The following is a 14,668-nucleotide window of genomic DNA, read 5'->3' on the forward strand; positions in this document are numbered from 1 at the left end:
TGAATAAACACAACTATTAATGCAGAGGTCAAGGTCCTCTTATATTTATAACTCAGGTGAAGGCACCATCCCAGTGCACTTCCTTATTCCTGCCAAAGAACCTTTGCACTTGGAGCATCAGAGAAAGAAACCAGCAAAAAATGTAGTGCAAAGCTCTCGGTGAAGATTTCCTGAGCTCTCAGCATGGGAAATGTGCTATCTTACCCCTAAAAGCACAGTCCGAAAATGCTGACTGATAACGTTGCCCTGGCCAAGGACAGGAGCTTCTCCCTTCCCAGCCCGTGGCGCAGGGTGAGGGTGTCGATTTGGCTCCAGCTCTTCCCATTTCTGTCCCGGGAGGGGCATTTTCTTGTATCAGCCAGCAAAACCCAACATCCTGTTTGGGAGTTTGCTGAGGGGAAGTTGCAAATCTTGTTTAATTTGATCGTCCAAGAGGGTATTGCAGTTTTGTATCTTTCTGAGCAGCCTGTGAAAGTTTAACTAAAATCATGTGGCACAAGTCATTTTTTCCTACCGTTTGCTAAACTAACCTAACCTAACCAATGCTAATAACTATGAGCTAAACTGAACACATCATGCAAAGCCTCAGCCCCAGAACAGTGAGCTGGATCCAAGCATCCATTCCTCTTTGTTTGATCAGAGGCAAACCCCTCTTTCCTGCTGTTCCCCATCCCGCGTTCCCTGCCCGCACACCAGAGGGAATGTGCTGCTTCACAACACAGGGCGGTGGAAATTTGTTATTAAAGAGTATTTGTGGTGAATCTGTGACTTGTAATTAGACAGAGCTGTTCACAGGGAGATGCAGTAACCTACTTTTAGACAATACAAAACAGTTTTAACGACTGACACCTCGACTCATTCCCAGGCTTGAGGATTTCACCTTGAATCTGCAGTGACTCAGCCTTTGGGGGTGTGGGGGGGAGGGAGGTGAAAATCAGGCTCACCAGCAAGAGGCAAAGAGCTCTCAGCTTTACATCTCGAGTGCTTGTGAAGGTTTGCTCAGGATGTGATGGTAAAGGGCTCCTGGAGGGAGAAGTAACTGCTGTGCAAACAAGGAGCTTTCAGAGGAGGGAATGTTCCCTCTCTGTGTGATCCCTTTTTGCAGGCTCTGCTGGGGGCTCTTGGGGGGAGCACAGGGAAGCTTTCCTTACCATGGCGCAAGGAACGGTGCTTGTCCCTCACAAAACACATCTTACCAAGCAGCAGCCAAGGGTTTTGGCCACAGGCAAGTTAATTCCTTCATGCTATCTGGCAGTGCTGGTTGCCCATCTGCTTTCTGTCACCCTTGCAGGCTTTGTTCCTATTCTACTCTTGTCTTTGTTCTCAAGTGCCACTCTCTCCCTTACCTCCTTCAAGTTCACACTTTGGGAAGTGTCCCATGGAGCACAGCAGTTGGCAGGAGGACAAGTATCCTGGAGCACCTGGAGGACAGGGAAGAAGGGAGAGGGAAGGTATTAGTTATTTAGAAAAGGCATCTTAAAGCAACCCAAAGATCCTTTTCACGGAATGAAAGGAATAAACCAAAAATTCCCTGCTCCAAGAGTAAGTCTACATGCAGTTTTCCTAGGTTCTGGATGGCAGGCTTCAGGCCACAGCTAGCACTGGCAGCATCCGGAGAGGCATCAGTAAGAGGCAGTGGCTCCCGGTTTCTGTCACCCACTTCTTGAGTGCTGCATTCAGCAGGAGCAGAGAGGCTCAGGGATGACAAAGACCCCAGATGGATGGCACCTTGCCTCGTGGAGAGGCAGCAAAGCCCAGCACTGGCGCACCTAGCTGCTGATTTGGAAAAGCAAGATACACTCTGGCATAGCACCCATGAGAGGCTGCCAGCCCTGGCCCCAAAGCAGTGCTAACACCCTTTCCAAAGCATGAGCAAGAGCAAACAACTAAGCCCACCCTCCAGATTGAAACAAAACCTGAGCCAATGGGTGGGTTCAGATCCGGAGCTCTCGGCTGCAATCACCCTCAACGCACAACAGGCACTTTGGAAACTTCCTCCAAGCCTGCCCCACAACCCAGCTGCTCCCTGGAGCTCCTGGATGATGGAGCTATCAGTGAATGCTTCTTGGAGAGTCCCCGTAGCTGCTGGCTCCCTGAAGCCTGCCCAGAACCTCACGCCAGCTTCCCAGCAGAGCTGCTGGGGGACTGGCCACAGTCACACTGGGCTGTGTATGTGACCCCCTTTGTTCCCCCCGTGACCACACATGTACTTAGGTCCCCACGATACCACTTTAGAGGGAAGACTCTTGCTAACTGACTTGAGCTGTTGCAGAACTGGTCAACTCACAGTATGAAATGAAGTATTTTCTCCATGAATGGAGTGTTGGTTATGTATTTTTTGGTGCACCCATTGCAGCCCCATGGGTGATGTGAAGTGTTGCCCGTCATCACCCTCCGCATTCCCTACCCTGGCACCTGAGCACCTTAACAAATGCAATATTAAACCTCCTAAAGGATATTGGGTTTCTTTTGTTCCTTTGGCAACTGAGAGCTCGAGTGCCCTCTGCTCTCCCTGACTTCACATTTTGCAGGTCCATGTCTTAATGTTCTTTTAATGCCTAATTTAATACTCCAAAGTTCTTACTACACACTCGTGTCTGTTAGACAAGAACTTGCTGCCCAGTCTCCTAGATAAGGAGACGGCTGTTGAATGAGCAAACATTGCTCATCAGCATCCAGACCCTAACTACCAAGGAGAAGCGCTGTGAGCAGAGGTGGGCTCATCTTAGCACCAAGGGTCATGGCAAACCCTGCTGCTGCCCTCAGTGCCGGCTCCTCCATTAGTTGAGGGAAGAACTCACTTCCAGAGAGCAGCTGTAACTGTACAGGGAATACCAAAACGTGGTTAGCGTCCGTATTAACACACCAGTGCTGGGACAGTGGGAGTAGGCTGCTGTTTCTTGTCAGATGTTTCCACCTAGTTTGGTCAAGCAAGAGCACTCCAGTTTGAAGTCTGGAATCAGCATGTGAAATTTCTTTACGTTTCAGCATGTGAAACTGGAGCAGGTCTCCATCCCACAGCAGCAGAAGCCCCTCAGCTTTGGGAGCAAGGCTTCCCTGTGCTGTTTCACTTGCAGAACACCCTTAGGAACACATGGGCCAGCAAACAGGGTAATTACGGCACTGACAAACCCATTGAACCTCAGCAGCTGCCACTGGGGAGATTTCATTCATTCCCAGTATTGCCTTTTAAGCTGAAGTGCCACTGGAACAAGCACATCTTTGATCCAAGTAGGAAATCATTTGGAGCTTTGTGTTTAATAGAGCTGAAGCCCTGGGAAAATGATGTCTTTATGAGGCTGTATGACAATGCGGGGCTCATGGCAGGCACACAGCGCTTTGCTGTGGCACTCCTCTTACTTTCCAGATGTATTTGGACGCATTTGTTCCTGAAGCAATGTGGAAACAAGGAGCTGAATTCAGCTGCATTGCTAGAAACTGCAGCATGACCTCAGAAAGCAGTCAGGAAGAGAGAGGCCAATTCTGCCAGCTCTAAAATGGAGCTGGTGTGTCTCTGGTCCTGTCCTCGGGTGTTTCCTGCCACCTCGGGGTCACTTGTTCCTCCCGTAGCTCCAGGGGAACCACTGCACTAAGCAGGAGGTGGAATACACATGGCCAATACTGTGCTAGAAGGCCACATGCTCAGGAATGTCTGTGTGTTCACGCACCTTTAGGTTGCAGGCCACCTCTTCCAATGCTGCTGCAGTTCTTCCCAGTATACTCACTGAGAGAAGTTAATGAAAACTACTTTTAAAGAAACCATGTGAAGAACCCAGTAAGGAGACATTTTGCTGTGCTCCAGGCATGCGTTTATAACCCGCAGGATTAGAACAAACCCTGCTCTGCAGGGAAGCCTGCTGAGGAAGAGGTATGGGGGTTCTTCTCCCTTGCTATATATTAGTTGTGGTGATGCTCTATGAGCTAATCGGCTCCTCTTCCTGAATATAGCAATATCTCTTCAGAACCGAGTGCATCCCCAGGCTAAGAATGTCACAGGGATATTCTTAAAGGACATCAGCCCTTTGGTGTGTATCACAGTAAAGAAGACTAAGATTGAAAGGACTGACACCTCATACTGAAGCAAAAGTAAATCTATCTTTGCAAATTTTGCAACAGCAAAGCAGTGAGATCCATCAGATAGTCACTAACGATTCATGGAAAGCAGTCACTAAAAATTCCTAATTCATTCATTAGCTGTAGTTCATTGACTTGGGTTTGGCAATAGAGCTGAAGGAGCTGGCTGTGTTTTCTTCCTAAAAAGACAATGTTAGGACTACATTCTAACATACCAACTTGCTGTTATTCCTTAAAGATTATTCCCCTTCAGCAAGTACTTTAACGTTTCGTTTCTTAGAAGGCTGCTTTAGAAATGCATTTATGAGAGCTCCCAACAAAAGCACTTTAGCTTAGTCACTGGTGGAGGCAATTATAAACTTTATCAATCTAAATATTACTCTTAGTTACAAACAGTTGTACCAGCTGAGAAATGGAAGCTGGCTCCTGCGCAGCAAAAGCTGATGTGCTGACAGTAAGAGGGTGACCAACGCCATGGTGGTGCCCTCCACGTGCTGCTCCAGGGCCCCTGTTTTCAGTTAAATGACCTGTGCCCAGACAGTGACATTCCCCGTCTGGAGTCACCCAGCATCTGTGTAATATCCATCCACATGGCAGATGCAACAGGAGACAACCTGAGGCCAGAGAGGAGGTAGGATTTCAGAGAACACAACCTCAGCTGCCAGGTGATCGGTGGAGCAGCGGTAGGAATAATACATGAGCTCCCCGTCGGTCTGGTACAGCTCAGCTGGGACCTGCCACTTCACTTCCCACTGATCCCAATTCCAGCTGCTCTGCTGGAAGAATTCCTACAGCCCAGCAGCCTGATGGAGGCCTTGGGAAAACCACGATATGGGGGTGCTGTTGGGAGAAACAGGCACTGGGACTTTCTGTTTCTGTAAGGCCTCGAGGGTCTAGTGTGAGACCACAGGACCCTGATGCTGGCACCATCATTTAAGAGCAACAAAATGGTTCTAAGGAAATGAAAGAACATTCCAGTCCATTTCAGAGCAGATCTGTAACACCAGAAAGGCCTGCGCTGCATGACCCTTTCCCTGCAGAAAAGTGACTAAAGCAAAAAGGGACTTTAGCACTGCAGCTACATAGCAGGAGAGAGCTGCAACGAAGCTTCTTTCCCTGCCCCAGGACAGCACAGGGAGATGTGCTTGTAAGGAGGGTTGTTTGTATAAATAAATGTTCATTCTTGGCAGTGGAATGCAAACTATGCTGAAGGGCTGGAAACAGACCACTTTGTAAAGCTGAGGCCAGAGCAAGGGAGGGCTGCAGCGGGGCGGTGGGGAGGAAACTCACAGTCATTTTTAGCAACTTGGAGAGTTTCTCAAGCGTGTTTGGCATTTTTAATTATGCTGATGTAGAGCCTGGTCCAAGGACAAAAGGAGTCAGGAGCACAGGATAAACAATTAGGAAATTTCATAGCAGCCAGGGAGGGGTGGTGCTGTTTGTGGGTCTGGAGACTACCCTGGAACATGGAACCATCCTTCATACTTTCTAGACAGATGGAATTTGAATGGCTTGCAGAATCTTCACCTAGGTCAGGAAACTCACATCGTGGGCTTCCCAACTTCTACTACAGGCATATCTTTGGACAGCCCACACAGGAAGGAGATTAGTCTGAACTGCTGCTATTTGTCCAGATTTCCTGAGGGGTAGGAAACTATCTCCCTATGTTTGTACTGACTGTCTCCAAACCTGTGACTTTACCATGTAAAATAAACCTGTCATTTCTGGTGGTGGAGGAGATCAGCTCTACCGTATCACCTCATGAAATCATGGCCTGTTTGTCTGGTTTCCAGGCTCAGGGCATCCTGCAGCATCCCTCTTTACATGTGTACTGGTGGAAAAGAGCTTAATGTGTGTGGAGTGGCACAAGGGGCCTGTTTGCTGTTGAGCGGAAGCATCTCCGAAGGCCTATCTGGGAGTGTTTTCCAATGCTCCCCTGCTCTGGGCTCCATGGGACAGGGCTGCTGTGGAGGTGAGGAGAGGAACTCGTATCCTCTGTGAGCTAATGGAAACTCACAGAGGAGGTATCCAGCTTTTGGGCATGAATAAATCATCAAGGGTATGAATTATTCAGTGCTCATCCCTCTAACGTGTGCTAAATTCAGACTCAAGAGGCAGCAGCCCTGGTGTGGGGCTTTTCTTTACGAATATTATGGATGTGTGACAGGTTAAGGAATTGAAAGATTCAACTGAAATGATGGGAAATAAGATTAAAAGAATAATGTTTAAAAACAGCAGTAAAAAGCTGCTTGAAAGAGTTGGGATACCTCAGGCTGGTGTTACAGTGGCCAAGCTTTCAGCTCAGTGGTAGCGTTGAAGTAAGCCATCCATAATAGAATCATCATGGGAAACAGGAATAAATAGCAGCTTGGGAAGTTGGAAATACAGGCTGGAGGGAAGAGCTGGAAAACTCTGGGCACAGAATCCATACAGAAGCTGACCCAGCCTCCCAGGATTCTGTGCCTAACACAAAAAAACCCCACCTGGATTTCTCAACATGTGATCTTGGTAGAACTCACCATTTCTGGGCTTAAGATACAAGATCAGTATCTTTGCCCTGTGGTGCTTTTTAAACATTCCATTTATTATGAGCTGACAGGGCTTGAATTAAGAGAAGCATTGGGCTGGGAGGGCTGGAAGGATGTCATTGTTAAAACCGTATTGCTGTAATGACTCTAATTCTACAGCCCAAAATGACCTGTGGCTCAGGTAAGCAGGGGCCAGCCACCATCCCCATGCAACAGAAGCTGACGTTGGAAGGCTGCAGTGAAGAGCTGCAGTTGTGGTGCAAGTTGCAGGGGGTACAATCAAACCAGAGATGAATCCAGACGACTCCAACTGAAGCGAGAAGAAAAAACTCCCCCCCCCCCCATCCCGTGTTGAAGAGCCAGGAAATGGCTGGTTCATCCCTCACAGGAAATGAGTCACCCGAAAGCATCGTCCGAGACAGGGAAGTTCTGAAACAACAGGGACTGATAACAACAGAATCTGAATGCAGCAAGTCCCTCGTCCTGCCACAGAAAGGAGAGAAACGTAAAATGGGAGCTCTTGTGGTTATCCTTAACGTGTGAAACTGCTCAAAGTGCTTGCAACACAGGAAATGCTGTAGGAATAGGCTGGCAGTGCTGTTGAAAGGTGAAATTGCAATGTGCAGTGGGACGCTAAGAGAAGTTCCAAGTGCAGATCTATGTGCTTGTCAAGCATTTTTCAACCTTGTCCCTGGAAAGGGGCCTCAAAGTGCTGTGGTGGCCATGGCTGTAATGAAAATCCTGCGTTGGGAATGAGGCAGAAACAGTTCCTTCTATCAGTACTAAGCATATGGAGCATGGGAAGAATCCTCCCCCTGCTAGCAATGTGTGCTGTGCTGCTGTAGTATCACACGGCTGCAGGTAAGGAAGGAACGTTTTCCTGAGCACTAGAACTGCAGCCAACTCTCCAGTGATAGTTTTCCACCTCTTGTTTTCAGGTTACAGATAGAAACATGGGGGCAAAGGGGGGGAAACCCCTTTGCTAGTTTGCAAATGAACGTTGTTCCCTAAAGTGTCCTGCGAACATGGAGCTATTTTAAACCCACAAAGGAAAAAAGGCAGGAACAGGGTCTTTCTTGTTTCAGGATTTTGTTGGTTTTCCCTGCACGGTAAATGAAATTCAAAGAGATAACAGGAAGGGCTTAAAAGAGACAAACCTGGGTGTGCCCCACTAAGGCCTTTGGAGCATGTGAGTAACCGGAGCCGGAGGGTGGGACTGTTTTGCTGGGTCCTACTAAAGATCCTGATTTCTGTTTTCTCCCTTTCTCCCTCCTTTTGGTTTCTTTCTCATGGCCGTTTTACTGGGATTTCTTTCTCGTATCAACCCAAAAGAGATACAGGCAAAATGGCCGATGAAATGTTGCACAATCAGCATTCCTGCTACAACTAAGGCAAAGGGGAGTGAGCGTGCAAGAACCTTGAAAGGAGTCTTTTAAGCAAAGCCACAGCTGCACAGGAGAGGTCTTGGAAAAGCAGGAATTCTTTGATGGCATCCACCTCTGTTTGCTTTTCCAAAGATGCCAGGCAAGCAGCTGGTGCATGCAATGAACTAATGTCAAGAACAACTAGTGATCAATATCTAGCATTAAGGATAGTTTTCTAAAACCTTTGTGTCATGTTCAGGGTACCTTTCTTTAGGGAACACTTCTTTACAAGCAGACTGAGGTATCCCATATTAAAGGGGGTGATTCTGTCTCCATACCATCCTCTGCTCCAGAGGAGTTTCTTACTTACAGTACATAAAGCAGGTTATTGGGAAGATGAAGTGCAACACCTCCATGGGAAACAGCTTGAAACCAGGCAGAGTTCAAGAAGGTGCCTTGTGGCTTGTGAGCTGGGCCTTAAATTCCTGCTCTGCTCTGCGCAAATCACTTTATCTCGCTGGCTCTCAGCTCAGCAGCTCCAAAGTGGATCGCATAATCCCATTGTTTTCTCATTCTTTGCCTCATCTGAGTTGTAAATTTCTTACCTGTGGCCTTTCATATGCGGTACCCAGCACAGTAAGTTTGGTTTCAGCTGGGGCCTTCAGTCAGCTGGAGCAAGAGGTAAGAACCTATTTTTCTCTAGTTTAAACTTCACTGCTGGAACAAGTTGGGGAGCCCAATAAACCAAAGACAGGAAAATGAGAGCTACCAACGTCAATGGTAGTGAGCTGCTGTCTGCTCCTGGCCATCTGAGCATTGCCCCGCTCTCTGAGAAAGCAAGGTGCCATAGGAAGCAGCACAGTAATACGTGCTTGGGAGAAAATAATAGATGGTTTCACTTTTATCACTTTTTTCTCCATACTCATGTGCCTAGTGTATGCTTCAGAAAGAAAGGAGACTATAAAATGCATGTCTGGGCCTGTCAAAGCTACCTGCTGTGAAGCAGAAACACTGCCCAAGGATAAGACTCCCCATTTCATGCACACCCTGGCTTTCAAATCCTCCTCTGAACTTTTCTATCTGTCCCTGACCTGCTGTGTTGCAGCTCAGGTGCTTCCAGCAGTGGCACTGATTTGTGTTAGTGCTTTACTGCTGCTGGGCACTGCCTGGCAGAGTTGTACAAGGAGTGTCAGGAGTGGGGGGGGGCTGCTGAGGGATGAAGGCTCCTTCCTGCAGTGAAGACCTGTGTTATGTTGCCTGGAAACTCTCAAAAGAGGGCTGCAGCTAACGAAGCAAGGTCATTGTGGGCTGGACATTTGATATTTGACTCAATGCTCCACAAGGGACGAGGGCCGGGACAATTAATTCTTGTGCTGCACTCAGCAGAGAGGGTTATGACAAGCGAGGCAAAGAAGAGGAGAATTCCCAGTGAGCAAATATTGTCTATGTTTAAACAGAGACACGCAGCATTTCATTAGCGTCCATGGAGAGGAACCAGCCATGGCCTTGGGGTACTGCTCCCGAGGTCTGCTCAGCCTCCAGCAGGACCCAGCTCCTCCCGTGCCTGTTCCTGCATAGGAACAAGGTGAAACAGCCCCATTCTCAATGAGGACTGGGCTGGGGTCTGCTTCTCCCTTCTGTTTTGGGGGGCCGTCACCTCAGTGAGCTCCAGGATCATTTTGAAGATGTAACCCCTTTAAGTCCATTGTAGTGTGCTTCACTTTACCAGAGATGGCCCGGCACCTGAAGAGCAAACCTTCTAGAGGTCTGAAAATGCCCAAAGACCAGAAATCCATGGATTTTACCAGAAGCTCTGCACGAGTTAAGCCCTACAGGCAATGCCACATATTAAGAGTGAAACAAGCTGATCTACTTAACCACTGAGGTTCACCTGACTGGAAGAAGAGCTGCTTTGGCCAGCAGACAGCGTCGGAACTGTAACTTAGGACAAAATACTATCCTCGTACCTCAGCAGAACAGATAGGTGTTGTGCCTTACCTTATGGGCTGTCTCCCCACCGGGTAATCTTTATCCTTAAGACATGAACTGCAATTAAACCACTTTACCTTGTATGTCAAGTGAAACTGTTAAGTGCTGTTGAGCACCAGACGGGCAGTGCTCAATCATTCACCTCACTGCTGCGAGGCGGCCGCGCTCCCTCACCCGAGATGGCAACCGCCGCCAGCGCGCCGCTTCCTGCCCGCGGCCAACATGGCGGCGTTGGCGCCGCTCCCCCGGCCGCAACGCAGGAGCTGCCCGTACTCAAGATGGCGCCCAACGCGGTCTCCCCCATGCCCTGCCCCCAATCAAGATGGCGGCTCCGTGTGGCGTCTCGGCCTCCTTCCCGCTCTCAAGATGGCTCCTCCCAGCCGCCCACCGAATGGCGCCGCGCACCGGCGCTTAGCCCCGCCCCTCGTCCCGCCCGCGGCCAATAGGCTTCGCGGACGGCGCCAGCGCGCCAACCGTGGGAGGCGGGCGCTCCCCGCCCCTGCTATCAAGATGACACCGGCGGTAGCCAATGGGGCGCTGGCGCGGGTGAGGCGGGCCGGGCGCCGCCGCCATTTTGTGAGTCTATAACACGGAGCGGTCGGGCTCGTTCCTGCTATTCCGGCGCCTCCGCCCCGTTCCCGACGGGTCTCCTGCGTGTGCAATGGACGGGTGAGTCCCCGCCGCGCCGGGCCTCGGCCCGGCCCGCACCGCACCGCGGGCGGCGAGCGGCGCTGCCGGAACCCAGCCGGGGTGCGGAGGAGGGGGGGGGAAAGTGCGGGCCCCACGCCGGGGGCTGGGGCGCCCCTGAGGCGAAGGGTGGGGGGGGGCCGCCGAGGGTGCGGCCGGGGCGGGACGGGGAGAGCGCGGTGGCGGCGCCCGACGGGACGGGACGGGACGCGGCTCTCCCGGAGCCCTTCGTGGGTGCTGGGAGCCGGGGTGGTCCCGATCCGCGCCGCCTCGTGCGCTGCCTCCCCCCCTCCAGCCTCCGCCTCGTGTCCGCGTCTCGGCGGAGGGAGGGAGGGGGGGGGGTCCCGGCCGGGGTTGCAGCCCGGTGTGGGTGTGAGGCTGCGGCGGGGCCGGGCCCGGCGGCTGCCTCCGTGGCGGCCCCGCAGGTGGGATCCGGGAGCGGTCGCACCTGACGGGGGCCTCGGTCCTTTTGTCTGGGTTCGCTGTTGGCGAGCGGTGCCGGGAGGAGCCTCCACCGCGGCCATACCTGGCAGCGCGGGGCGAGCCCAGACCTGCGCTCCCGCTGCCCCGGCGCCTGAAGACCCAGCCTGTGCCTGCTGGGCTCCTGCCGCTCCAAACAGAGCGCGGCTCTTCCACCCTTTCACCACCACCTCGCCGGGTGTCTCGCAAGTAAACTGATGGCAACTCCGTCCCAAACGAGGGCTCCATTTTCCTCTTGTTATCTGTAGTTTTAGCGAGCTGATTCTTGCGATTAAAGTCCTTCTGACTCCCCACCCCACCCCGAGTAAGCGGTTTGTTTTCACAGAGCCTTAAGCACAGGAAGCCCAAATGAGTGCCTCCTCGCTTTTTGCCTCCGAACACTGGGGTGGTGAGAATCAGGCGCAGTCACATGGCTACGTTTTTTTTCCCTTACGCGTTGAAAAAGTGGCGTCTCCATCTCAAAGTGGTTTTTCCATCTCAAAGGCCCATAAAAGCTGTGTCTCTTGCAGATTTCACACTCCAGGGGATGCCCTGCTGCTTTTAACGAGTTGCTCACCACGTTGGGCATCAAAAATAAAGCCTCCAGCATGTCAGATCAGGCGTTCTAATGGCAAACCCGGTTGGTTACCAGCTGGCTTCACCGTAGTTCTGAGGCAGGTTGGTTTACTGTGCGTGTTAAAGCAGTTGGTTTTTGAATGGAGACGGTTTAGTATCGTCTGAGCCTTAACCACCCCGTTATCTTGGATCGGGTTCCCCCGTGGAGGCTGTTGAACCTCCAAAAGCTGCTTCTGAAGGTGGTTTTAGGTCTTTGCCTCCCTCCCTGTCCCCTGGTTGCTTCCATCGCTTCCTCCTCAAACCAATACTGTGCTTTTCAGTTGAGCCCGCCTGAGTAAACTGCTTTGGTAAAACACACAAGGAGTTAATAGAGGAAAAACGCTGCTTTGGAAAATGACCTCGAGGTTTTCTTGGTGCTGCTGGATTGTTTTTCCCCTCGTTGTGTAGGAATTCAATGCAAAAATACCTCTTTCGGATAGGGGCTTTATTGCCAGTTCTTTTGGAACTGAAAAAGCCTTTAATCCCCTGCTTAAGGTTGATAGAGGAGACAAGAGAAGCTTAAGATGTAATAATTTATTGGGGTGGGGTTGAATGGGAAGTACGCTGCACATTTGTGGAGTCAAACTTCTTCCATACTGTTGCTGCTTGTTCCATGTGGTCATTTGTTATCAAATGGGCTTCCACGATATTCCAGTATTCCAGGAATTGATAATTCTTGGCAAATCAACCAGCTCTTCCTGCTGGCGAGTTGGAAACGCTGTCCCCTGTTAAGAGTACTTTTATGTAAAACATTTCCTGTGTGAGAGGCCCACAGGAGGAACAGGAAGTGAGAGAAACTGCTCGGGGGTAAGTTGGAGAGTTTGGGAAACTCGGGAGATTCCCTGTTGCTCTTCTGCTGTGCTGGAAATACTGCTTCTTTCCTAAGGCTGTGAAACTCGCTGGGTGAATGTGTGCGTTTTCACTGATGAACATGTACTCGGAGTCATTCGCGTTGGTATAACATGATGCTTTAAAGTGCTCTCTGCAGATGGGTTTGATTAGTTCATTCCTGCTGGCCCTCCCAGTGCACCAAACCCCATCTGTGCTCCATGGATCCCGGCGCTCTCCTCGCACGGAGCCGTCTTGAAGGAGTTGGCTTGGAGTGGTTGGGCGGGGGGGGGAGGAAAAAAAGGGAAAAGAAACTATCGCGTGGCTTCGTGGCCACAGCTCCGGCTCTAAAGTGCTGGGTTATGATGACATGGCAGGTTGGGTTGGAGGAGGAAGTCCGAGGAGCTGAGCTGGCCTGGCCTGGGGTGATGGCGTGTTTGGGGAGATGGGAGTGACTCAACACGGAGCAGTATTTAATGGCCTGAGAAGTTGGTGCGGGGCGGGTAGGGCAGGAAGGACCAGGAAATGCGAGTTCTCTCTGCCTTAAATCCCTTTGTAGGCTTGTTCTGAAGTACTTCAGGCTAAACGTTGCTGGTTTAGGAAGGGCTGCCCTGCCTGCTGCTGCTCTGCCATGGTCCTTTAGGGTTGCTACAGGTCTGTTAACTGCTCCTGGATCCTGTACTCTGAAGTCACGGGCAGCTTTTGGGAAGGCAGGAGTTGAACCAGGCTGTTTCTGCAGTTACTGCGCTGAGCCAGGCAGTGCTGCATATATGTCAGTCTGAAATGGTCGTTTCTGCTCTGTTTTGTGTTGCTGCTTTACAGTAGTTTGGAGTTTGTTAAAAACGTATATCCGTGATCTTCAGTGCAAGGGTAAAACTGGAATCCTGGAGCACTCTTGTAACGAGGAGTAACGTGTAGGTGCTGGAATACTCTGGGACATTACCCAGGTACCGCACAGCAAGCTGTAGACAAGGCATTCTGATGCCATTGGGAAAGAAGCTGCTTTAGGTCCATGTGTGTGCTTGCTGGTGTGAGGTGCCTGAGGTACAACTGTGCTCTTTATCATGTTAGTTAATCAGGAAGTCTCATTGTAGGAGGTTTAAGTGCTTATGGTAGAGTTGAATAACTGCTTGGGTTTGGTTTTTTTTTTCCCTTGAGATCTGTGTTAGGGAAAATACTGTTTGTTTTTCTGAGTAGAAAGGAATTGATAGAGGAATGTTGTGTACAGTGCAGGCAAACCCCAGCCTGGGAGCTGCCCACGTCTCTCCTGCACCCCTTTAGTCTCGCTACCAACGCAGGGATTTTGCTCCAGAGCCTCCTTAGAAGTTTCTCCTTTACAAACCAGGGGGTTAAGAACTGTAGAAGTGAATACTCTGGATCGAGTTGACTCTTGCTTGCTCAGAGGTGGTGTTGGAAGTGAGGTACCTGCGGAGTTTGCTCTTAGCCCCTGTGACCCCTTGCACAAGGAGCAAGCCCCATGCTAGGGAGGGGAAGAGCTGTGGGTTTCTAGCACTGCTGGGTCTTGGGTCTCCACCATCACCATCTAATAATTTTCCTTTGTGTAAACTGTCCTTGGCTCACTTGCAAAGACAACTGTGCACTTTTGACTTGCTTTTTTTTCTTACTGCTGTAAACTATGCTGGATATTTGTGGCAAACCTATCTAACTTTTTTAATCCTTTTCTTTCTTTTTTCTACAGCATTGTCCAAGATTTAACAGTTGGTACAAAGGTAGGCACTTCTCACTTTTTCTCTCTTTTTACACTGCTCAGCATCTGACCTTGTTTTAGCCTCACCAAATGTAGATCTTCAGCTTTAAGGGGTTATTTCTGGTCCCATGTAAATTGGTTGCAACCAGAAGGTAATTTAGTTTCATGTGCATTGAAAACTTTTATTATGGCTCAGCATTTAGCTCTTGGCATTTGGATATTGATTATCAACTCTCAGAAAAGAACTTTATTGCATTTAGAAACAGCCCTTTCCCCTTCTAAATGTCAAGCCATGCTTGTTATTTGGGTGCTAGGCATTGCTTCTCAGTGGAGAAATTGGGCCTTTTGAGAACTTGATTTCCTTTATGTGAATTCCTGTTCAGTTGTATGTCAAAAATCCTTCTGCCCCCCCTTCC

At 50.1% G+C, this 14,668-nt stretch overlaps 1 protein-coding gene and 1 long non-coding RNA gene across 7 annotated transcripts in view; one reads left to right on the forward strand and one right to left on the reverse strand.

Annotated features, from left to right (window-relative positions):
- Positions 1–903: 903 nt before the first annotated feature.
- On the reverse strand, positions 904–10,440 carry LOC134166953 (uncharacterized). Its single transcript, XR_009966039.1, has 3 exons — positions 9,965–10,440; positions 1,347–1,421; positions 904–1,023 (listed from the first exon to the last, which is right to left on the reverse strand). It is a non-coding gene; the product is annotated as an uncharacterized LOC134166953 (long non-coding RNA).
- A 35-nt stretch (positions 10,441–10,475) lies between these two features.
- PTBP1 (polypyrimidine tract binding protein 1) overlaps positions 10,476–14,668 on the forward strand; it is a 28,602-nt gene continuing 24,409 nt past the window's right edge. For 4 of the 6 annotated variants that reach the window (XM_062625084.1, XM_062625085.1, XM_062625086.1 and 1 more), the window contains exons 1-2: positions 10,476–10,624; positions 14,244–14,274. In XM_062625084.1, coding sequence (XP_062481068.1) covers positions 10,617–10,624; positions 14,244–14,274 — 39 coding nt within the window. In that variant the 5' untranslated portion in view covers positions 10,476–10,616. Of the gene's footprint in view, positions 10,625–12,327; positions 12,524–14,243; positions 14,275–14,668 lie in introns of those variants that run through there. The other 2 variants (XM_062625088.1, XM_062625089.1) reach the window with 2 other exon arrangements.

The sequence above is a fragment of the Pezoporus occidentalis genome, unplaced genomic scaffold, assembly GCF_034315485.1.
Source record: "Pezoporus occidentalis ecotype Australia unplaced genomic scaffold, CSIRO_AGI_Poc_V1 ctg276, whole genome shotgun sequence".
NCBI lineage: Eukaryota > Metazoa > Chordata > Aves > Psittaciformes > Psittacidae > Pezoporus > Pezoporus occidentalis.